Source organism: Scyliorhinus torazame, chromosome 6, assembly GCF_047496885.1.
Source record: "Scyliorhinus torazame isolate Kashiwa2021f chromosome 6, sScyTor2.1, whole genome shotgun sequence".
Classification (NCBI taxonomy): Eukaryota; Metazoa; Chordata; class Chondrichthyes; order Carcharhiniformes; family Scyliorhinidae; genus Scyliorhinus; species Scyliorhinus torazame.
The window spans coordinates 97,001,249-97,027,159 of record NC_092712.1 but is presented as its reverse complement, the minus strand read 5'-3'; the positions used below and the strand labels follow the sequence as shown (position 1 = coordinate 97,027,159).

At 40.6% G+C, this 25,911-nt stretch overlaps 1 protein-coding gene across 23 annotated transcripts in view; it reads left to right on the top strand.

Annotated features, from left to right (window-relative positions):
• Positions 1–3,936: 3,936 nt before the first annotated feature.
• Positions 3,937–25,911, top strand: part of mllt10 (MLLT10 histone lysine methyltransferase DOT1L cofactor) — a 498,389-nt gene continuing 476,414 nt past the window's right edge. For 3 of the 23 annotated variants that reach the window (XM_072508519.1, XM_072508508.1, XM_072508510.1), the window contains exons 1-4: positions 3,940–4,118; positions 5,918–6,062; positions 10,861–10,940; positions 12,288–12,342. In XM_072508519.1, the coding sequence (XP_072364620.1) occupies positions 4,080–4,118; positions 5,918–6,062; positions 10,861–10,940; positions 12,288–12,342 (319 nt within the window). In that variant the 5' untranslated portion in view covers positions 3,940–4,079. Of the gene's footprint in view, positions 4,119–5,917; positions 6,063–6,126; positions 6,211–10,860; positions 10,941–11,523; positions 11,657–12,283; positions 12,343–25,911 lie in introns of those variants that run through there. The other 20 variants (XM_072508511.1, XM_072508506.1, XM_072508521.1 and 17 more) reach the window with 18 other exon arrangements.

The following is a 25,911-nucleotide window of genomic DNA, read 5'->3' as shown; positions in this document are numbered from 1 at the left end:
AGTTATTTCTACAATCAAACTTCATTTAATGGTCAATGCACCAGACAACGCATCATTGCAGTTATTGCTGACGACAAGCAGATATTTAATGCTTCTTTATTAGCCTTCCGTTTAAACGGTTCTTGGTTTGTATGAATTCTTAGGTTCACAGTATCATAAAATGTGTCAAAACAGAGACTCATACAGAATAGTTGCGCTTCGCCCAAGTATAGGTCATCTTTACAGGCCGGCCTTCATCTCCATAAAGATATATTGATTGTTATTAAAGGAATTTTGGATTACGATTTGCACAATGTGCTATTAAAAAAAAGCTCAACAGAAAATATAAAGACAAATTCAACGTACATTTAGCTTTTGCCAATATTGAATATTCTACACAGACAGTACAATGGAATAATCATCAAATCACTTTACATTTATGCAGCTGATGTAATGTATAAAACTGGATTATGGGGACCATAAGGGCAAAACATGTCATGGCCGTCCATTTGGAGCACGCAAGGCATTTGGGGAACTCCTGTTTATGCTAAACTGAGAACAACGAAGGCATATTTAATAATTTCTGCGTACAATTCACAAAATTACGGAACAATTACTGTCATACTTGCATTTTATACAACCATATTTTGCTGTTTAATTCTGCCATCAGTTTTTTTTTTCACCATCAATATTTGACAGAAAATGACAGGTCGCTCTTGCACATCACTAAACGTCGTACATCCCAGGCTGTTTAGGAACATGGGGTTGAATCTGAAGAGAAGCTTTTCGAGGCCTTTCCATAAGTACACGAAAGACAGGTTGCCTCCGGATGGAGTTGCATGGCGAGCTGTTTTTTTGGGTTACTAGCCACCGACATACATCATTGGAGTATAGGTGCAAAATCCTTGATTAAAATATAAGGGAGGGAAAATACACCAATGCAGTTATACAACCACACAGAAGGATTTTATATGTATATTCATCCAACGTCTAGATGTCTGAATTGATAACAGCAAGATAGCACAGCAAGGTGGCTGCCTGTCATTTTAATCAAATATAAGACCATTGTGAATGATTTGATCTCAGCGACAGCAACATCCTTCATAGGACAACAATGATTGTTCTAATTACAATAGCAGGTGATTCCCGCAGATACACACGATTCCTCATTTGATACATTAAACTTATAGTGTGAATAAATAGAATTTGGAGCAGTAACATAAAATAATCTATTTTCTGTATTGAACATTCCGCAAACACAACATAATCCACTCTTACTACAGGATATTTTATATTCGCCAGGATAAATAGGAAACACGAATTAGCTGCAGAAATAAACTGTCGAACGAGATGGATATCCAGCAGTAGGGTAAATAATCAAATTTGATTTTTACTCACACAAAATATCATACTGCAGTTTTTAGAAATATATTCATATAAATACTTTTGCTTTATTTAAATTAAATTATGAGCACATTTTTAAATCACAAAGGACAGTAGAACTTAATGTGCTTGTTTTAAACACCAACTGCCATCCATGTTTGGATGGAATTGTATATCAACAGCTTTGATCTCAATTGTCAACAAATCTTATTTATCAATTTTACCCCTAAATAAATAAAAGCCTAGTGGCCTGTTTAACTTCATGTTGTGCGATGGTTCATGATTTTTAGTCAGAGGCCCCAGTTTATCTTTATTCACCGCCATCAGAAAGAGACATGACTCACGCATTTGCAGAATGATTTCTTGCTTCCCTCCTTGGGCAAAAAGTGTTTGATTCGACGAAATAAGCTTTTACAACCATGCAATTAGCTGCACTGTTAAAATGTGTACTTTAGAAACTACGATAGTTAGCATATTAAACAGTTTTTGAGATGATGCAGTCACAATATATAACATATCGATAAGATGGAAAAGCAGACGTTTTAATGACACACTTTATCGAATTAATGAGACTTTTATATCTCTAGTCAAAAATCCCGACTTGTATCAAACCAATAATCACATCAGAACGATCTGTTAATCCACAATTAATAGTAAGGTACATTTTAATATAGGATAGGTACAAAGGACGGTTGAGGGTTAGTACAGGAAAACTATTGGAACTGAAGGACACCAAGATGCGTGTTAATATTGTATATTTGTTCAAGAGATATCTAAGTTTAACCAATCCTGTTTACTTATAAAGTATTGTCATTGTGTTCGCCCGAATGGCATACTATTACAAAAACAACGAGCCTTACTGCGTGTGGTGAAGTATCACTTCTGTGATAAATTTTAAGCACCGCAAAAAGTGACACTTTATAAATATACCAGCTGCGTAGAATATTTACATATTGTTTGGTTTTTCTACAAATTCACCACGTACTTAATAGTTGTTTTCCCCTTTTAGATGAATGCATGGCAAAAAGAAAAAAATAGTTTGTCGAAGAATAAATGTTAACTGCGACTTGAACCGTCCAGGATGGATTTCCAGCAGGAATTTGTTCTATTTTACTTGCATATAGACTGTATGCCAATTGTCTACTGACCCATAATCAAAACGTGTTGACCTTTCTACCCCTCTCCTGCCCCCTGACCTATCCCGAACTCAATGCAGCCTTTCTAAATTTGCAAAGCATTGAACATGCAAAAGGGGGGCTGGGGAGGCTTTGTTCTCGACAGACCATAAGAGTGTGCATTCTGCTAAAAAGAAAGGACGCCCTTTCTTAGTGATAATGGTTAAGCAAGAAAAAGCAGCTAAGGGGACTATACTCCTCTCTCACAAGTATCAATATTCAAGTAATAGGTACCAAGAGAAATAAAGTAGGAATTCAGAGTTTTCTGGTCAACCAAGTAATCATGGTGAAAAAAATGATCTACCCACGCAAGTTCCGCGATTTTAGCTTGCATCAGTCCTGAAAGTAGTATAAATCGATTAAATTATGTAAGAAATGGTTAACTCCAGTCAGATGGCAAGAAGAGGTAGTGTCCCAAATAGTTTTATAATTTGTTGAGGGATGAACTTCCCTGTGTTGTCTATTTAAAGACTGAAATATTTATTCAGAAACTTGCATTAACCAATCAAGTTAGGGGAGACAACAAGTACCTTAATAGATTCAGATAGCTGTTAGCTGACAATACCATGTGAACCTTAATGTATGAGCTGAACATTTTTTAAAAAGTACCTTCAAGACACTGGGTTATGCAATTTTGCTATGTTAACCGACAAGAATAAAGGTTGAAATGAACTACTATTAGTTGCATCACAACACTTAGCTTGTGATGATACGTATCGTTGAAAATCCCAGTCAGGTTATAAAATTCACATGTTATTGGATTTTTAGATCGCGTAATTTAAAGTGTAATTACATTGTGGCTGGGCAATAACTAACGATTAGCAACAGATAAAAACAAAGACCGTTGCCTATGACTAACCCAATTTCAATCTTCTTTCTAAACCTGTCATGTTAGATACAGTACACATTTCTGATGAAAATATGGAATGTTTTCCAGCTTTAGTACATCGTGGTAAAGCAGGGCGAACTATTTCCACAGTTTCGCTGAATATTTACTCGGGACTGGAATTTACTTTTTCCTGGTTGAATTCAAAATTCCGTGCAGAATGTAAACTTTGCCCAGGTTTTTGAATGCAGTCTGTTGATTGTGCCTCATGAGGAACATGAACAAGACGATTTATTTCAAAACAAGGAAAACATTTTTGTAACAATATTATTGGGACTTGGGGGCAGTGTCTTTGCCATTGATTTTTCCTTATGCTTAAAACGCATTGACTTAAATCAAATTTAAACAATTGCAGTGCTCAAAGATACATAAGCAAAAGTACACTTCGAGGAAAATATTTATTTTTTCTGGGCTGTTACTGGAGTTGTAGGCCACTTCCTTTGAAAGTTCGGCATTCAATTCGACTGGCAGCAGCAGAATTAGGATGGACTAGAGGGTCGTAACGTAACCGATTCAGAAGGCGGGGGTCTACTTACTGCAACAACGTGCTCGGCAACGCAGTCCTTAAAGAAACAACAAGATTAGGAAAATATATAGTGCTTTAAACACCGATTGCTATATTTGTAGCGACCGCTGAAGAGCTCCTGAGATCTAGTATGCACGGAAACACTTTTGTCGATTTTAAAGCACAGAAGGTAAGCCATTTCCAAGCATGCCGTTGTTGGGTCCGTGGGCAGCAAGGCAGAAACAAAGGGAAATCATTCCCGATCTCGAAAATCACTTGGACATTTCTAATCTACAGCGGCGTAAGGTGTTTTAAGTAGCAAATATCTCGATTGAAGATAACTTTCACTTTGGATGTTTTCAACCAGAATAAAGTTGGAAGCACAAAATGTCCAAGCGCGGAGAAAGCACATCTGATGTTTCCCGCAGAAATGTGAATTCAGCGTCTTAAAGCGACGCGGTATTCCCTTTTAATCTCTAACTGTACATATCATAAGTAATATTTCCAGCAGTCCAAGAGATTTTATGGCGACAAACCGAACATATATAAAGGATTACCATGTTTACAAATACCGGTGTGCATGTATTTTGCTGACTTTATACATATTATTTTAAAAAAAGGAATTCGCAACATTGCGTCCAATGTAAAGCTCAACATTTTTAACTCTGGTAACATGGAAGGATTAACGTAACACAGTTGATTGAACCTTTTTAATGCAAAGATTTCCGGAAAAATACAGGGGAAAAAGTAGATTTTTCAGTGAAGATTTTTTAATAACAAGATGTTTGCAAATCAGCAGTGTCTAACGCATGCATTGAGAGATTCCAGCGTTTCTTTCCATGTCTAGTATCATTGTCCCTTTATCTACAGCGTTCTGAATCTAAAGTAAAATCGAACTTAAAAAGAAAGCTAATCAGTTTGATAGCTCTGTATTTTGACTCTTTATCAAGCTGGTCAAAAAGGTTATATTTTAACTCGAGCTTGCAGCGCGCTTTTTGCAGATTTGACGAACCTACCGTGAACAGAGTGATTACCTCAAAAATGAATAGGTGTTTTAAAAAATATAACCTCTTTGTGCTGTATTCCCGGGGATATTTAAAGTTCAAAACCTGCAGCAGATTCTTTATATATCTACGTATAAAAAAAACAAAGTAGAAATTAAACTATTTGTAACTTTCCAGATCTCCCACCCCCGTCCCCGCCCCCTCCCCTCTCTGCTGCGCTCTGCAACTCAAATGTTGAGATCTGCAACTACTTAGTCTGATTCACGTGGGTAAGGATAGGTTGAGTGAGTCACCTTTAACCTTCGCTCGTTCCGGCTTTGGCTCTCATTTATATACCCATAATGCCCATTCAGTCCCTCAATGCGCGCACGACGAGGAGGAGGAAAGCAGTTTTAAATAAAAGCAGCAGCAGCAGAACCGGAAGCTGAAATCCCCATTTCATTTTTTAAAAAAATTCTTGTGGGGGGGGGGTTAGAAAAAAGACCCGGGGCGTCCTGGAATGGGCTGACACTGAGGTTCTAAACGCGAGCAGCCTATTGGTCGACGAGCTTGTCAATCACGATAAATCCACTCCCTCCCCCTCCTCCGTGCACACTGAACAAACACACACACACAGAGTACCGGAGGCTCGCGCGCAGTTTCCGTTAACAGTTTCGGTTGCGCGTGAATATTCTCGCGCACGCCCCTCCCCTCTCCCCCCACCCGCCCTTCCTCCTCGTTCTCCCTTCGTGGGTCGCCAATGCGCCTGCTCGAGCTGTCGGCCCAACCTGAACTCAGGCGGTTGAGATTGCGCCCCCCCCCCCCCCCCCCCCCCAACTCCATCACACAGGCACGCGCGCGCGCACACAACCTCCCCGCGCGCGTCAACATGGGTCTGCAGCAATGTGGGACGTGAATTTAAAAACAAGATTCTTCTCCCCCTCCCCCCATCCCTGTCCCATTTTGCTCCCCTATCTTTTCCCTCTCGTTTCCCTTCTACTCGTAGATGGTTTCAAGTGGACTTCCGGCTGACTTTTCAAATATGAAGGAGATGATTGGCGGTTGTTGCGTTTGCTCAGACGAGAGAGGCTGGGCTGAAAACCCCCTCGTTTACTGTGACGGACACGGTTGTAATGTTGCTGTTCATCAAGGTAAAAACAATGTGTGTCTATATGTATACAAATATTTTTTTAAAAACAGAAGCTGTGGGGCAAGGGAAACACCTCTCCCAGCCTGGGCGTGGAGGCCTCGGCCCCTGACTTTCTCCTTCAACTCCGCATCAGTGTTCGGCCTGGGAAGGTCAGAACTCGTTACTCATTTAAAAAAAACTTCAGATGGTTTTTATGATGTCGTCCTGCTTTAGTAAGATTGGCTTAAGTGGCTGATCTGTGTTTTCTCCTGTATATAAAGCGTCCCATTTGATTAGAGGTGATGCCTAACTCCCTAGATTCCATGTCGTGACTTTATAGTTTCCTACATTTAACTGGAATGATGCAATAGAATTAGTAATTTGTATTAATGTATGTATATGAATGCCTATATGTGGCTGTACTCGTGCAGGTGTGTGTATGTGTATTATATGTGTGCATCTAATTGAAGTGAGGAATAGGCTTGTGAGGCTAAATGGCCTACACGATTTCTAGGTTCCAAATTTCTCTGTGTATGTGCAGTATATCTGTACGCATCTCTAGATATGTGTATGTGCCATGGCATGTATCTGTGCAGTATGGGTATCTGTTTTGTGCCTCTATGTATGTTTGTTGTGTATATAGTCTGCAAGAATGGCATGTATGTTGGCATTGCTGTGTCCACGAGTGCTAGTCTGTTCAAGTCTGCATGCATGTATGTGTTAATACATGCATCTTGATGTATATGTACGTCTGTATATAAAAAGTATTTGTCTTTTTATGTGCCAACACTACATGGATGCATGTGTGGCTATATGTATCTGTGCATCAAATATTTAGTCATGTGTGTGTATATACACCGACTTGTCTATACGTAAATGTGTGGATGCACATATAAATGTCTGTAGATGTGTATCTAAGTGCACTTCTATAAAATGAAAATTGCTTATTGTCACAAGTAGGCTTCAAATGAAGTTACTGTGAAAAGCCCCTAGTCGCCACATTCCGGCGCCTGTTCGGGGAGGCTGTTACAGGAATTGAACAGTGCTACTGGCCTGCCTTGGTCTGCTTTCAAAGCCAGCGATTTAGCCCTGGAGCGGCATGGTGGCACAGTGGTTAGCACTGCTGCCTCACCGCCTGGCGTACAGGCTTAATTACGGTCTTGGGTGATGTGTGAAGTTTGCATGTTCTCCCTGTGACTGTGGGTTTCCTCCAGATGCTCCGGTTTCCTCCTACAGTCCAAAGATGCGCAGGTTAGGTGGATTGGCCATGCTAAATTGCCCCTTAGGGTCCAAAGGTTAGTTGGGGTCAAGGGGTTGTGGGGGAGTGGGCCTGTGTAGGGTGCTCTTTCAGAGGCATGGTGCAGATTCGATGAATGGCCTCCTGTACTGTAGGGATTCTATGGTGCGCATTGATATAGATGCACTTGTATATGTAATTGTGCACAATTAATATCGTGTCTGTACATATATACTAGCACATCTATTTACATTATGTCTATAATATCTATGCACACGTCTGTATATAGAGGTCTGCATATGCATGTATAATTGTATTCATGAATATGTATGGAACATGGGTGAATACATAATGTACAGTATGTGCATGTATACACGTGTGTAAACATATTTGTCCACATAGATTCGGACGAATACAGATACATGTATACATATGTACAACCACATGTGCAGAAACATACACTTAATTGCTTGTCAATTTGTATGCATGTGAGTGTGTATGTACACCATGTTATAGTGTGCACTGCATGTTATGATGTGTTTGTGTTTTTGTTGTAATGTTTGTACATGCTTTAACCTGTGAATATTTGCATGTGTATATGGGTTTATATATGTAATGCATGTAAGTGTATATACAGCATTTTTTGTGTCTCTATATTCATGTTTTTATTTGTGTCACCATTTGTCTTGTTTTTATAACACTTCTGTGAAATGGCTTGGATTGTGGTGTATATTATAGACCTAGCATAGGTGTGTATATATTTATATATAATACATTTGAATGTTTAAATATCAACATGTGGATTTATATATGCACAAGCATGCACACATGTTTATGTCCAGACTAAACATGTTTGCACATGCCATGCAGTCTGTCTGCATGCATGTGTCTACGTGCTTGTATTTGCACTTGTATTTGTGCATAAAGATATTTAATTTTCTGTCTGCATGTGTGTACCTGTACTTGTATTTGGATTGGATTTGTTTATTGTCACGTGTACCGAGGTACAGTGAAAAGTATTTTTCTGTGTGCAGCTCAAACAGATCATTTAGTACATGAAAAGAAAAGTAAATACATAATAGGGCAACACAAGGTACACAATGTAAATATCTAGACACTGGCATCGGATGAAGCATTCAGCAGTGTAGTATTAATCAGGTCAGTCCATAAGAGGGTCATTTAGGAATCTAGTAACAGCGATGAAGAAGCTGTTTTTGAATCTGATTGTGCGTGTTCTCAGACTTTTGTATCTCTTGCCCGATAGAAGAAGTTGGAAGAGTGAATAAGCCGGGTGGGAGGGGTCTTTGACTATACTGCCCGCTTTCCCAAGGCAGTGGGAGGTGTAGATAGAGTCAGTGAATTGGAGGCGGGTTTGTGTGATGGACTGGGCAGTGTTCATAAGTATATATGTAATTTTATCTGTTGCATGTGTATGTGTTTTGTGTGTGTGAAACTGTATGTTTGTATTCCTGTATGTGTATAACTGACATTTAGTGTACATGTACGTGCATATACACATGAATATGTACTTACAGGTTTGTACATGCACATTGTGCACACATATATATTTGTCTCTGGACTGCTGAGTGGCGATGTGCATGTTTGTGTATATGTATATGCATGTGCAGAAGTGTACATATATCTGTACACCATATATACATTTGTGCATGTGTATTATTTGCACATGTGTCTGTGTAAATGTGTGTGCATGTACCTATTTGGAAGTCTATATTTGTGTATATGTGTGAGTGCCTGTTTGTGTTTATGAGCATGTACATCTGTGCAAGTGAAATTAAATGAAATGAAAATCGCTTATTGTCACAAGTAGGCTTCAAATGAAGTTACTGTGAAAAGCCCCTAGTCGCCACATTCCGGCGCCTGTTCGGGGAGGCTGGAACGGGAATTGAACCATGCTGCTAGTTTGCCTTGGTCTGCTTTAAAAGCTAGCTATTTAGCACTGTGCTAAACCAGCCCTAGTGTGTGCCTAAACAATGTTGCTACCTTGACATCGATGCAGTCATATATTTACATGTACACATTGTGTCTGCCTGTATATGCATAAATGTTTGTGTATGTGCGCATGTATTAGTCTGGATATAAACTTGGGCATGTTTGTACGCATATTATCCACGTGCTGATATTTAAACATTCAAATGTATGTTGTGTTATTTTTGTGTTTTTTGTGTGTAAATATATTATGTGAAGATGTTTGTGTATATCTGTGTGAGGTGGCATTTGTGTATAACAGTGGAACTTGTGGTTTGGCTCACTGCTTATTTCTGTCACTGTCATCCAGCAGAGGAGGATATATCTGCCTCATGGGATCTGGTGTCTCAAATTTGGTAGCACTGGCATAGTTTAGACCACTTTAAATGTAACATATTTGCCTTTTGTCATTTGATTCTCGGAAGTTTTACTATCTGTTTCTCAAAATCACGTGGCAATAATTAGAAAAATAATATTTTCTAACTATCCACAAGCACAAGTGATCTGGTAATTAAATGCATTTAATAATTTGAATTATTAAGCTAAGGAAAAGCAACATTGTTTCTCTCTCACAAGTGTTGGTAATTAGGCGGTTCACATTTCTAATGTTCAAAACAAAAGTAATCAGCTATTCAATTTCAAAATTTAACTGTATGACTTCTGTAAAAAATATCCAGGTCAATTAAAATGAGGAAAGTCTCTTAGTACGTTTTGAGATAACTAGCATATAAGATTTCAACAACAATTAAAGCTACAACAGGTGTGTAATCAATAAATCTGCTATTTTCTCCCTTGTACTCTGTTTTAAATTAAAATAAGGATAGATAGAAAGGTTTTTTTTCAATTTAGGGATCATTATTATTCTTATTTTGCCCTGCAGTGGAAATGTCCTCATTCAATAACCTTTAATGAATGCAAACTGAACATTATCTCTTATAAATTAATTATAGATTTTCCTTGAATAACATGTTTGAAATTTGCAAACGTATTATTTTTTTCAAATAATAAACAAAAAAACCAGAAAGGTTGTTAGATGCTGGATGATAAACATTGCATTTTTTGGCTAACATAAATGCTCTGATGCATTCTGTGAAATAGTGTACAATGTACATGGCATATTTGCTAGTCTGAACTTAACACAGCCTGTGTTGTGGACAAAAAAGATCATATCCAAGCCCAGTATTTTGAGGGGAGTTGAGGCCTTACAGGTAAAAATTTTAATGGAGGCCTTAAAGGACAAAGGAAAAAATAATTGAATATATTATTTTGGATATGTATTTTTTTAATACTTTGTTTTGAAATCTTTCTTTGGAAAGTAAATTTTATTAGCATTTTTATAAACCAGTTTTTCCTCAAGTATTTTGTGCAATTTGAGTGGTTCTTTACAGACTCTCCGAAGTTGACACTTTGGGTTTTGATGAAAACAAATTGCATGGGATTTTTGGTTTCAAGATGTTGTTACAGGAAGTCGGGCTAATATCTATAGGATTGTATGACAAATAGAACAGTTTTGTATGTGAATGCACTGCTGCTTTTAGTGTTGCTTAATGGTGGGAAGTTGGAAATAGATTGTTTTTCCCCCTCTTTGCTATTGCAGCATGTTATGGCATTGTGCAAGTACCCACTGGACCGTGGTTTTGTCGAAAATGTGAATCGCAGGAAAGAGCCGCTCGAGTGGTGAGTCCACGACTTTCTGAGGCCCTGTAAGAGATTTATCTCCGGTTTAACTGTAGCTCTAAACTGCTGCTGACGAACTCCAGCAATGACGAGAAAACCTGATATTGTGATCTTTGCAGTTTCAAAATGAATAGTTGCAATAAATTCCTTCATAACCTCAGCTTGTGGAAATTGGACTGAATATTTCCAAGAAAATGCAAAGTACAAGCGCTTCGTATTTTATTGCTCCTCACAGCGATTGTTAGTTTTTTTACTGTTCAAAAACGGACTGTGTTCTAATCTTGTAGAGCTATATAATGTCGATTGAACAGTTCTGTAGTCAAGGATTCAAAACATGTGCCACAGATTGTTAAGACACTAGGATAAAATGATGGTCACTGGCGTAACAAAGCTGTTGAGATGGCTGGATGTGATTTCTTCTCTTCCCTTCCCCCTTTTATTATGGCTCACGTGCCGGTTTTGCAGAGAATGTGGATTTTTTTAATTCCCTAGTTGCCTGGTGTCGATTGGTGGAGCAATCACGTTGGGAGCACAGAACCGTCATCATTGCGTGCTTTCACTACATGATCAGCGGCCTCCCAAAGTGACGAAAATAAAATATGCGGAAGACGGTGAACTGCTGCTATTTGCAGTATGTAGGGCAGCGCCTCAACGACATTCATTTAGCAGAGCTACAAGAGGGAGTTGTTTTTCAAAACCAAAGGATCGTCGCCTTAGTACGTTTTCTGGGGTGGAGGTTCACTTGGGCTGTTTAAAAAAAAAAAGTATTTAATGAGTAAAACAAGGACTTAAAAATTTCAATCGTGGGCTGAAACAAACGATTTAAATTTTTTTTAGCTGGTTGAGTTTCGATTGCCCCGAAGTTGTAGGAGTACGAATGCTCGTTTGAGTCTTCATGCAAACGGCTCCACGTATTGTTTGTGTATGTGGGAGATGGCAATTCTGGCATTGGTATATTAGCAAATTTTATTAGATGGCAAAATGATGGAAAAAATAGTTCAGTTGTGTTGCTCTGTTAGAGGTATTTGTGTATGCGTCACAAGACCAATGTACAACAATGTTATTTAAGAGTAGAAAGGCGAGAGCAAGTGACATTTTCAGCGCAGTTGGGGGTAAAATAAGTGGAGCATGCTAATTTTCGACGCTATGCATATAGAGTGGGACCTTATTGAAGTATACGAGGTTGGGCGTTTGAATCGAAACCGATTTCAATAAATGACAGATACTAGGTGACTTAATTGATTGTGATTAATTCTAGTGACAGCACAGCTTGGCAGCGAACGCCAATAGTTTACATGTGGTATAGAGTAGAGTACTTGTTTATTTTTATACCTTTCTTTTTCCAAGAAATGTGAACTTTGCCCTCATAAGGATGGCGCTCTCAAGAGGACCGACAACGGAGGTAAGTACATTTTAACAAGCTAAACTGTCATATGTTTACGACAATTTTATATATTTTTGCATGTTACAAATTGTGTGTTAGTGATAATTGTGTGATTGTACGGATATCGCCATCCGGTTAATAAACAGGGAAAACACTATTCTTTCGTCAGTAGGCATAACTTTTTAGTTGGACTCAAATACTACTTTAGAGAGGAAATCTGTAGAAAATCTGTATAAAAGGCATTTAGTCTGTTTTGTTAGTTTTTTAGTTTAGATTTTTAAATTAAAATTTGCACTTGGTTAACAAGTGAAGGTTGTTAACGAATCTTGGTAGTAATCGTTTTCCTAAATATTTACAGTAATTCAGAATTTGAATATTTGTTGGAAAGCAACTACAGAAGGAATTTCTGTATAGTTGATATGCTATCTGCTTTCAAGATCACATTCATAATAATAACCTTTTATTGTCACAAGCAGGCTTCAATGAAGTTCATTTTGAAGAGATTAGTGGTTGGATATATGCAAGGACATGTATCTTGATACTTGGGCAGCATTTGCTGATTTTGTGTTTTGTTCTTCTCATTTATAGAAAACAGTGACATTGAGTCTAATAAATCATAAGAGTGAATGTTCCATGTGGTTTATTTGTTCACACAGCAATCATTTTTTTCACTCACTCTGAAAAGGAAATATTAAGTATATATTTTGAAAAGTGGACTCCATCTAGTGGCTGATTGTCTGTGAAATGATTTCTATTTGTGCTGTGTATGCTGATTTCATAACAATATGTGGTTTGCATGTCTATATGCTTGAGGGATGGCAGCATAAAATGTATTCAGTACTTGGCATGTGAAATTACTTATCTGCGTAACTTTTAAAATAGCCTACTTTATTTTAAGTGGGATTTAATAGATGCAAATTTAATACCTAGCCTTTTCCAGCTGAATATTTTGCTTTTGGTAACATGCTTGAGTTTCATTTTGCAACTGACGAATAATTATAATCTACAGTAATATATTTGCTGCTTTTATCAGGAAAGTTTTAATATAGTAAATTATACATTCCTATATATTCAACACCAGTTTGGGATCAGAGTGCCGAATACACCATCTCTGACCGTAAGAGGGGTGGGGGGGGGCGCCCTCTTCTTGGGGAACTTGGAGCCTACCCAGATCGCCATCCTCCCAACCCCCGGGACCCCTGGTTCTTTCCTGAAGTGTGGCCCCGGGACATTGGCTCAGGCACTATGTTGCACTACCTCTTCTGGCCACTGCAGCACTGCCGAGAGGGTTTGGGAAGTTGTCTGCCAATCTGGGTGGTTGACAGCCTTCCGAGGCGGGGGATGGAAATCCTGCTTGCTATCAAACAATAGATTATCATAGAATTTACAGTGCAGAAGGAGGCCATTCAGCCCATCGAGTCTGCACCGGCTCTCGGAAAGAGCACCCTACCCAAGGTCAACACCTCTATCCTATCCCCATAACCCAGTAACCCCACCCAACACTAAGGGCAATTTTGGACACTAAGGGCAATTTATCATGGTCAATCCACCTACCTGCACATCTTTGGACTGTGGGAGGAAACCGGAGCACCCGGAGGAAACCCACGCACACACGGGGAGGATGTGCAGACTCCGCACAGACAGTGACCCAAGCGGGAATTGAACCTGGAACCCTGGAGCTGTGAAGCAATTGTGCTATCCACAATGCTACCGTGCTGCCCAATACTGATGAAATGCTCTACTTTTAATAAGAGTATTAAACTGATTTTGTTAAATGCGAGTCCTAAATACTACTGTACATATAGTTGAAAGAAATGGGTGTCCCTGGTTTGGAAAGTTTGACTCCTGACTGAGTTAACTGCTGTGAATTTTTGTAGCAGCTGTGCTCTAGAATCATAGAATCCCTATAGTGCAGAAGGAGGCCATTCGACCCATCAAATTACCACTGACCCTCTGAAAGATCAGCCCACCTAGGCCTACCCCGCCCTCTCCTCGTGACCCCACCTAATCCCTGGACACTATGGGGCAATTTAGCATGGCCAATGCACCTAACCTGCGCATATTTCGACTGTGGGAGGAAACCGGAGCACCCGGAGGAAACGCACGCAGACACGGGGAGAAAGTGCAAATTCCACACAGGCAGTCACGCAAGGTCGGAATTGTGCCCAGGTTCCTGGCGCTGTGAGGCAGCAGTGCTAACCACTGTGCCACCATGCCGCCCTACAAGAAAAAACATGACCAAACTTGTTGGATGGTTATCTTTTGAATTTGTTTGTTGTAAGTGCCGTGTGTGCATGAGATGAAGATTGGATCAAGGTTGTGGTGTCTTTCATAGTCAAATAGTTTGGCACTATCTAGAGTCTCACTCGAAAAATGACCAGCTAAGTGAGTTGGTGAAGAGCTGCTGATGCCTGTTGAACTATTCCTCCACACAAGATAATCCTTTGATGAGAGAACCATATAATGACCTCCTTCGTGCTGTAACATTCGGCCAGTCATGTCTATGCTGGCTCTCTGCAACAGCAACTCCGTTAATTTCCCCCTCCCTTGCCTTTCCCCGTAGTCCTCTAATTTTCTTTTCTATTTAGATAATTAACCAATTCACTTTTGAACACCTTGATTGGATCTGGCTCTACTACACTTGGGATAGTGCATTACAGATTTTCAGCAGCTGCTGTGCTTCAAAATAAAAGTTTTTCCTTGTGTTGCCTTTTGTTATTTTGCCATTCATTTTAAATCTGTATCCTCTGGTTCTCAACCCTTCGGCCAATGAGTGTAGCTTCTCCGAATCTACTCTGTCCAGACCCCTCATGGTCTTAAACACCAATCAAATCTCGACCTTTTTTCCGGGGGGTGGGGGAAGGAACGACACCTCCAGCTTTCCAATCTGTTCAAATGCTAAAGCCTCTCATCCCTGGGATAATTCTCCTAAGTCTTTCCTGCTCTCTTTCCAGTGCTTTCACACTCTAGGAAGTGGGGTGGCCAGAATTGGACTCTATACTCCAAATCAGGCACCAAGGGCGGCACGGTGGAGCAGTGGTTAGCACTGCTACCTCATTGCATTGAGTACCCGCGTTCGATCCTGGCTCCTGGTCACTATCTGTGTGGAGTTTGCACATTCTCCCCGTGTCTGCGTGGATCTCGCCCCACAACCCTGCTGAATTGCCCCTTAATTGGAAAAAAATAAATTGGTTACTTTAAATTAAAAAAAAAAAAAGAGGTTCACCAAAACGTTCTTGCTTTTGTACTCTTATGCCTGTATCTGTAAAACCCGGGATCCTGTAAGTGGAGGGGGTGGAAGTAATCATTTCTTTTTCTTCCCTCGTTTCATTTTGGTAGGCGATGACTCTTTTAGGTTTGCTCAATGAGCTTATCTATTAAGTAAACTGAGAGTCTGAAGAGCAAACAGACCGACTCAAAGACAACTATCTTAGTCTTAGAATTGCAGTACCATATTAATTAAAGTACTGAGTGCCACTGTGATGTAATCATGGGTAGGATGTGTAAAATTCAATTTTTTAATTAATTGTTTTTGTCTTTGATTTGTACATGCACTTCAGTTGCAATAAATGGGAAGAATATGCATAAGGTACCTGCCACAGTGGCATATATGCTGAGGCTTTTAACAATTTTGTTTGTGTTCAAAGCATGTTGCTTTGTATGAGCACTGTCTACTTTATATTAATGTACTTCATTAAACAGGACACATTATTTATGTCCAAAGGATGTCCTTGTTCTTATTGGGTGTAACAGGATAAGCATATGTACAATGGTATGGCAGTTCTCTTGCTCATAATCCTTGTTTGACACAGTGTGATTTATATCTCCTGAAACTGGAGCTCCCGCAGACATCTGCAAGGTTTCTAAAGTTTAAAGTTACCTGCCCCCATTTAAAAGTCCTATTGGATGGTGATTTCAAATAGATTGTGGTGCTCTGCAAGGCATGACTTGCGTTAATAAACCAAATTCTCGTGGTACTCTTGTTTTGTCGGCAATTTTTTCTTTTGTAAGCAGTTTCAAAGACGTTACTGATATATTGTTCCTGATTGTTTTACACTATAAGGAATGAAATTAATTAAGTTGCAAGGAATATTCATTACTACAGGATGGTGTTATGGCCATGGTGGTTTCAGGAATGTTTGCTTTTAGCACTCAAATGCCTATTGTTTTGGTCATATAACCACTTAAATCTGTATTTTACCAACTTTAATGAAATATAATTTTTATTGAATCTTTTTTCAATACACTAATTGTTTGTATGATGCTCTTTTTTGATCTATGTATTTTAGAGATTTTACTGTGAGATCTGTAGTGGTAGTATGAAGTTTGTAAAGCACAGACTGTGGAATCAGCTATAATCCTATGCAAAACTGCTGGAACTGTTTGGACTTGCCATTGGGAAGATCTTTCTTCAGTTAATCTTTTAGTTTGAGTGAGTCCCTATGGATTTATATTGACTTGTGATCAGCTGTGTAAGATTTGCCTGGTAATATTAGAATGATATGAAGATATTACTGAGCACTTTTCTGCTGTATAAACAGATTTCCCTAGTAGTTTATTGCAACTCCACATGTACTGGGTGTTTACAATTGCATGAAGTTTTATTCAGCATATCGCACCTTACCAAAAGTTCATAGTCTTGATTTGCTTTGTGACAAATTGATCTCTCCCCACCTACTACAGATGATCTGAACCCTCTGATGCTTAGTTGTCTAGGTTTTTAGAATCCTTGGGCTGGATTCTCCATTGGCGGGGTCCTCCGTTTTGCTGGCAGTGCACTCGCGGCCATTGATTTCCTGACTGTGTGGGGGTGCCCACAATGAGAATGCCCATTGGCCGGTTGCTGGGACGGAGGATCCCGCTGCCGGCGGGGATGCGCCGCACCAGAAAACGGGTGTGGCGGGACAGAGAATTCCGCCCCTCGTCTTTGGACTTGTATCTGTCCTGGATGGTTTAGATGGTTAATATGAAGAAGAGCTGGCACAAACATCTATGGTTGGTTCTAAAGTTAGTTTGATTTAAAACCTGTGCTTGTTTGTTCTCAATTTCGGCAGTTATTTGGCCTCAGGAAGTTAGCTGGTTTTCTGTTTTTGACCAGTATCCAGTGACCCCTGCTAAAAGCCCTTGTAGAAAGACATGGCAATATATTGTAATCTCTTCGGTCCCAAATGCTTGGGACAAATTGTTTCTGGATTTTGGAATTTTTCTGGATTGTAGAATGACTTTGGAATAACTAATCGCAAGTTGGTGAACTGGAAAATATTGTAGATATAAATACTTTTTTTTTCTTCTTTATAAATTTGGAGTACCCAATTCATTTTTTCAAATAAGGGGCAGTTTAGCATGGCCAATCTACCTACCCTGCACATCTTTGAGTTGTGGGGGTGAAACCCACGCAAACATGGGGAGAATGTGCAAACTCCACACAGACAGTGACCCAGAGCCGGGATCGAACCTGGGACCACGGTGCCATGAGGCAGCAGTGCTAACCACTGCGCCACCGTGCTGTCCTTAGATATTTACCTGAGATATAAATGGCTGACCATCAACGGCAAGAGCAGTCAGGGTGACTATCTACTGATGGTGACAACTACTGTGGATTACAAGTCTTGCATTATAAGAACACAACGTTGAGTTTGTTTAACTTTTGTACATTAAACTTGTACTTTATACCTGCTCTGCTTGCTCCAGCACTCTGTTTCCAAAAAAATAAGCGATCAGCAGTAAGGAGTTAAATGTTCATTATCTTTACTGAGCCCATGCCTTTTTGATTTATTGCAGCGCCCAAATACTCGAGTGGCAAGTCCATGGGTTGCTTGTGTCTGTTTAAAAGATTTCTGGGCAACTGGTGTTTATGTGCAATAGATTTTTGGACTGAGGGAGGTTACAATACATTCTTGGGTGCAATAGTTGATGTCAAATAACTTGCTGACATTTGCTGTCCCGAATCATACATGTAAAATGGCAAGGGATTGTATGGGTATGCTTTCTTTCAGCAAGGTGTTGAGGACTTCAGAAGTGGTGGGGTCAAAATTGATGTTAGAAATTGGAAGAAAGAAATTAGAACAAAAAATTAAGAACCTTTATAGAATGTGCTTTGATATTTGTCTATCGTTTTAAGTTTTTATTACATGATAAAAATGTGCATTGATATACTTTAATTTATACTGGTGTCGCTTGACACGATCCCATGCTGTATGCAGCAAATTATTTTGAAGTGATTATTATGTCAAAGTAGAGTGGCATGGTTGCTTGCAGGGATAAATCAGATTGGTGTTAGACCTAATATTCATTTTTTAATCTTGTGTCGTTACTGCGTTCCCTCAGCTCCCACTGGCTTTTTGTCAGATGAATTACCATTTGTCATGTATTTCTGTGTGTTTGTGCTTGCATGTAATATTTTAAATGTGGAGCTACAAGCTGCAGTTTATTCATTTTGTTGCTCTAAAGCTAAAGTCCAGTATTATTTTCAAAACTTCCCTGTCTTAAATTGTAGTTTTTGAGGTGCCAGCTGGCCTATTGAGCAGACTGTTTTGAAGTCTAGACAACTTAATTCAAGTGGATTAAAATCACAACTGTTCACATTTAGTTCTTGAATATTTATTTGTTGAGTTGCAGTGCCTGAGCTTCTCTGGGACTTGGTCTTCATTGAAATCTTCAACAAAATACGTGGACGTTTATGAATTTTCTTTTAATGTTATCCAGTGCCTTCTTACTTTTAAATGTGAGATTGCAGTTTATAAGGAATATAATTTTCTTTCCAGAATTTAATATGGCATTAATGTTGTGTGTCTGTTCCAAGTATTGTAAATGGAAATTGTTATTTTATATTTGTATATATTTTGATTAGCCACCTTGTTTTAAAGCTTAACAGTTGGTAGTGCCTGTGATTCAGAATGTGGAAGAGTGAAGCCAATACCCAGGCTTTGTAAATTTATGTTGTTAAAATGAGTATCCTTAAATGACAACAGATTTGTAAACCTATAGTTGCATGGTACAAGGTTCTGCTGCAGGGATAAAGGAACTAGTTTTACTATAGGAAAATGAATAGACCATTCAGCCCCTCAAGCCTGCTCTTCCACCCAACTAGATCATAGTTAATCATCTATTTCAACACCATTTTTCTATGCTATCCTCACATCCCATGATGCCATTGCATCTAGAAATCTATTTATCTCTGTCTTGAACATACTCAATGACTGAGCTTCCACAGCCCACTAGGGTAGAGAATTCCAAAGATCCACTATCTTGAGTGAAGAAATTGCTCCTCATCTCAGTCCTAGATGGCTGGCTCCTTTATTCTGAGACCCTGTGTTCACTTATTCTTTATTCATGTACTCAAATCCTCTTGCAATAAAGGCCATTTGCCTTACTAATTGCTTGTTGCACCTGCATGTTTGCTTTGGGTGAATTGTGAACAAGGACACTCCAGTCCCTTTTGGACATCAACAATCCCTGACCTCTCACCATTTGAGAAATAATCAGCATTTCTGGTTTTCCCTTTCAAAGTGGATAACTTCACATTTTTATGCATTATATTTCATCTGCCATGTTCTTGCCCACTCACTAAGCCTGCCCAAGTCCTCTTGAAGACTCTGCATCTTCCTGTCAACTCCCACTCCCACCAGGTTTTGTGTCATCGGTGAACTTGGAAATGTTACATTTGGTCCCCACATCCAGATCATTGATGTAGATGGTGATCCTTGCTGTACCCCAAACACTGATCCTTGCTGTATTCCACTAATCACAGTCTTCCAAGTGAGAACCCATTCATTATCACTCTCTTTCTGTCCTTTAACCAACCCTCAATCCATGCCAGATATTGCCCCCTTTCCACATGCTCTAATTTTGTTTACTAAACTGAGTGGGACCTTATCAGAGGCACCTTACTAATGCAAGAGGGTTAGTTTCAGTGTGATGAGAAGGAATCTAGCCAGGGTAAAGTGGAACCAGAGGCTGAGCAGAACTGCAATGGGTGATATTTAAGGAAGAGCTGTTCAGGTATGTGTTAAGTACATTCCACATCCACCCTTAGAGCCAAAAAGAGGGCTAATTTGATGACAAAGGAGATAAATTATGACAAAACAACAAATGTGTGTATGATGCTGTATGGTTCTCTTATCTAATGACAGATGTACTGGCATTGGAGGCAGTCCAGAGAATGTTCACTCGGTTGATCCTGGGTGTGGAGGGATTTTCTTGAGGAGAGGACGAGTAGGTTGGGCCTGAACTCCTTGGAGTTCAGAAGAATGTGAGGTGACCTTATTGTTTTTTTAGTACCCAATTATTTTTTTTCCAATTTAAGGGGCAATTTAGCGTGGCCAATCCACTTACTCGACACATCTTTGGGTTGCGGGGTTGAAACCCACGCTGACATGGGGAGAATGTGCAAAGACCACACGGACAGTGACTAGGGGCCGGGATTCGAACCCGGGTCCGCGGGGCCGGGATTCAAACTCGGGTCCATGGGGCCGGGATTCGAACCCGGGTCCTCAGTGCCGTAGGCTACCCACTGTGCCACCGTGTTGCCCCAGTGGTGATCTTATTGAGACATATAGCTTGACAATATGGATGTTGAGAGGTTGTTTCCCTTTGTGGGAGAGTCTACAACTCGAGGGCATAATCTCAGAATAAGGGGTCACCCATTTAAGACAGAAATGAGGAGGAATTTATTCTCTGTGAGGAAAGTGAATTTGTGGAATTCTTTACCGCAGAGGCTGGGTCGTTAAGTATGTTCAAGCGGAGATGGACAAATTTTTAATCAGCAAGGGAATCCAGGGTTATGAAGAGGAAGTGGAGATGACTATTATATCAAATTAGTCACAATCTCATTGATTGGCAGAGCAGACTCGATGGGCCAAAAGGCCTACTTCTGCTTCACTCCAGGGGGTGGGGTAGGTTCTGTGGTGGCTGAATAGACCAATCCTGGAACCGCAGACTCTCTGGCTGGGTGGGTGAGATGGCTCTGGTTTCTGTGCTCTTTCCACTGCTAATGTTTGACTTCCACTCAGTGACGCTCAAAATGGTTGGTGCCTTTGCAGATTCTTCTTGTCCAGTTTTTGCATTCTAGGGCAAGTGATTCCCATGTGTTGGTGGGGATGTTGCATTTATTTAGGGAGGTTTTAGAATGTCATTGTAGGGTTTCCTCCTAGTGATCACTTGCTATTGTGAAGCTCCGAGTAGAGCACTTGCTTCGTGAGTCTTGTGTTGGGCATGTGTTCAGTGTTACCTGGCTAATGCAGCTGGTTGAACACTGGGGATATTGGCCTGGGAGAGGACGCTTGTGTAAGAACACCTATCCTGCCAGTGGATTTGCAGGATTTTGCAGAGGCAACGTTGGTGCTATATCTCCAGGCATTTTGTGGCGTCTGCTCTACGTTGTCCACATTTCTGATGCATATAGGAGGGCAGGAATCACGACTGCTCTGTAGACCATGAACCTGGTGCTGGATTTGAGCACTTGGTTGTCGAACATTCAGCCATCTGAAGGCTACGCTGGCGCATTGGAGTCAGTGTTGTATTCATCGTTGATGCCTGCTCGTGCTGGGAGGAGGTTCCCGAGATCTGGGAAATAGTCCACGTTGCCCAGGGGCTTGCCATGTCTGGCCTGGAGGCACAGAGGTTAAACAAATTCCTTCTTGTCCTGTAGGTTAGCTTCACTCCGGCGAAGAGCTTTATGGTGATGGGATGGAGTTTTGCAGTGAGGAAGATGGAGAAGGGTTTGGTGCAAAGATGTAGCCCTGCTTGACCCCAGTTTGCACTTGTATGGGGTCTGTAGTGGATCCGTTGATGAGTATCACGGCTTGCATGTCATCGTGGAGCAGGTGGAGAATGGTGCTGAATTTTAATCCACCTACCTTGCACATCTTTGTTTTGTGGGGGCGAAACCCACGCAAACACAGGGAGAATGTTGCAAACTCCACACGGACAGTGACCCAGAGCCGGGATCGAATCTGGGACCTCGGTGCCGTGAGACTGCCGTGCTAACTGCTGCGCCACCATGCTACCCACATCCATTGTGCCTCTTGATGTGCAGAAGTGACATTGAGACTCGGGGAGGAACTGTTAGGAGGATCCAGCTGAGGAAGATTGTCGCGATGACCTTTCCCGTGGTAGAGGGTAGGGAAACCCCTCTAATGTTCGCAGTCTGATCTGTCCCAATTACGACATTGAAAACTATCACAATTACGGCATCTCTGAGATCCTTGGCATGCTATCTTCCTTCTGGACAAGGGTGATAAAGGACTTGCATTTGTGTCCAGAGTGCCTCTTTGTTGCATTTTAGTACTTCAGAAATTCCATCTGCGCCGGAGGCTTTGTTATTTTTCCTAACATTCCAGGTCCCGAAATTCATTTGTGGTAGTGAATTCCACAGATTCATCACTCTCTGGGAAGGCAATTTAGCGTGGCCAATCCACCTACCCTACAAATCTTTGGGTTGGGGGCGGAACCCAAGCAAACACGGAAAATGTGCAAACTCCACTGACCGTGAACTAACTAGGGCCGGGATCGAACCTAGAACCTCAGCGCCGTGAAGCTGCAGTCCTAACTACAGCACTACCGTGCTGTCCCACACTCATTCAAATCATAATCTATCTTACCAAAGTGGATAACCTCACATTTACCTACATTATACTGCACCTACCATGCATATGCCCACTCACTTAGCCTGTCCAAATCCTGCTGAAGCATCTCTGCATCTTCCTCACAGCTCACCCTCCCACCCAACTTTGTATCATCTGCAAATAAATTTGGAGATAATACATGTAGTTACCTTATCCAAATCATTAATATATAATGTGAACAGGTGGGTTAGCACAGGTACCTGTGGGATTCCACTAATCACTGCCTGCCAATCGGAAAAAGACCCATTTATTTCAACAACAAACTTTCTATCCATCTCAAGACACTACCTGCAATCCCATGCGCTTTAACTTTACATAGAAATCTTGCTATGTGAGACCTTGTCGAAAGCCTTCTGAAAATCTAAATAAGCCACATCTGGCAGTTCCCTGGTCAACTCTACTAGTTACATCTTCAAAGAATTCCAGTAGATTTGTCGAACATGATTTCCCTTTCCTAAATCCATGCTGTCATTGTCTGATTATGCCACTCCTTTCCAAATGCTGTGCTATGAAATCCTTGATAATGGACTCCAGCAGCTTCCCTGCTACCGACATTGGGCTCACTGGTCTATAGTTCTCCTGTTTTCTCTCTATCTCCTTTTTGAATAGTGGGGTTATATAATAATAATCTTTATTGTCACAAGTAGGCTTACGTTAATACTGCAATGAAGTGACTGTGAAAAATCCCTAGTCGCCACATTCCGGTGCCTGTTCGGGTACACCGAGCGAGAATTCAGAATGTCCAAATTACCTAACAGCACGTCTTTCGGGACTTGAGAGGAAACCAGAGCACCTGTGGAAAACCCACGTAGACATGGGGAGAACGCGCAGATTCCGCACAGACAGTGAACCAAGCTGGGAATCGAACCTGGGACCCTGGAGCTGTGAAGCAATAGTGTTAGCCTCTGTGGTACCCTGCCACCCTATTAGCGACCCTCCAATCTATAGGAACCATTCCAGAGTCCAAAGAATTTTGCAAAGTGACCACCAATGGATGTACTATTTTTAGGATAATTTTGTCCTGTTTTCCTTGTTGGTGAGTCTCATTGAAACTTTTATTTAAGAGGAGCAGCATGGTGGTACAGTGGTTAGCACTGCTGGCTCATGGAGCAGAGGACCCAGGTTCGATCCCGACCCCGGGTTGCTGTCCATGTGGAGTTTGCATATTCTCCCCATGTCTGCGTGGGTTTCTCACTCACAACCCAAAAGGATGTGTAGGTTGGGTGAATTGGCCACCCTAAATTACCCCTTAATTGGAAAAAAAAATTTCAATACTCTAAAATTATTTTTTTAAAAACTTATATTTAAGAGCTGGGTTTTACAGAGTTGGGTAGCTTCTGGATAGGAGGATCCAGAAGGAAAGAGTGGAGACTGGTATTTGTACTGATCTACAGCATCACAAAACTGTTGCGAATCATCAGAATGTCTTCTGCCTAATTCGGTAAATGGATATTTACCTATTTAGCATGGGATTGGTGGCTGGTTTCTACTCTGCCCTTCCCTAACCTTTTCGCCAAGCTACATTAGTCCGAAACTTGAGGTTGGTTGTTGTGGCAATATTGCTGTTCCAGTAGCTATATACTATTTTAGCACCATACATGTGATCTTCCTGGTCTGTAAAGCACAGTGTCAGAGGTAAGCAGTGTATTTTGTTACTGATTAATTAGCAGGGCTCTGAGGTGAAGAATTTTTCTCACTCTGTTCCACCGTGCTGGGAGTCTAATTCCATTGGCATTAATTGTACTCTGAGCCTAGGCAATTAGTCATTCTGTGCAGTGGCTATTGGGAAATTCCAGATAACACTAATTTTGCCCTTCCTGATATCCGCATATACAGATTTGCGGATGTATAATTTCATAATCCTGATTGATTATCCCCTCCAGGGGATTGAGGTAGGTTTAATGTGCCACCGAGAGCCGACATCAGCAAATATGACAAATATATATTGACCCCTGGATCATCTTGATTCATATGGCTTGGTTCCACATTCGGCAGTACATTTGATGACTGACCCAAATTTGGGGAAGTTTAGGAGATGATTTTTTTTTTTAATTAAAAATTTTTTTTTAAGAGTACCCAACTCATTTTTTCCAATTGAGGGGCAATTTAGCGTGGCCAATCCACCTACCCTGCACATCTTTGGGTTGTGGGGGCGAAACCCACGCAAACACGGGGAGAACGTGCAAACTCTACACGGACAGTGACCCAGAGCTGGATCGAACCTGGGACCTCGGTGCCGTGAGACAGCAATGCTAACCACTGTGCTACCCAGGAGATTATTTTTTAATTACCGTTTGACTTTAGTTTGAGAGTTGACATCTCAGTTGGAGGGTGACACGGTTGCGCAGTGGTTATCACTGCTGCTTCAAGGTGCCGAGGATCCAGGTTTGATCCCGCCCCTGGGTCGCTGTCCGTGTGGAGTTGGCACATTCCCCGTGTCTGCATGGGTCTCACCCCAACATCCCAAAGATGTGCAGGGTAGGTGCATTGGCCACGCTAAATTGCCCCTTAATAGAAAAAATTAAAAAACAGCTCAGTGCTGACAAGAAATTTGCACTTAGTTTTGGAGGGTTGTTTGTGGTAGTTTTACAATGGAATATTAGCAGCAGAGTTCAGAGTTAGAGACTCAGTAATAGTGAACGTTTAATCCAGGTCGTATACATCTCTGTTTCTAAGATTAATTTGTATGACATTTAATTAATGAATAAAATAATTAAAAGAAGCAAGTAGTGGAGTTATGTGAAGATTGTAATGTGTATATCTATGTGTGCACAAAATCTGGCTGCTGTGAATGATGCTGCAAGTGTGGACCCAGGTGATGAATTTTTGAAATTGAGTTGCTTGTCAGGCGCAGTACAGTTTATTTCAATACATTGGACCTCTCTGTACTATCTCGACTGTAGAGATATATTTGTACAATTACTAAACCTTCAATCATTTTACCTGAACCAAAAATAGTCTT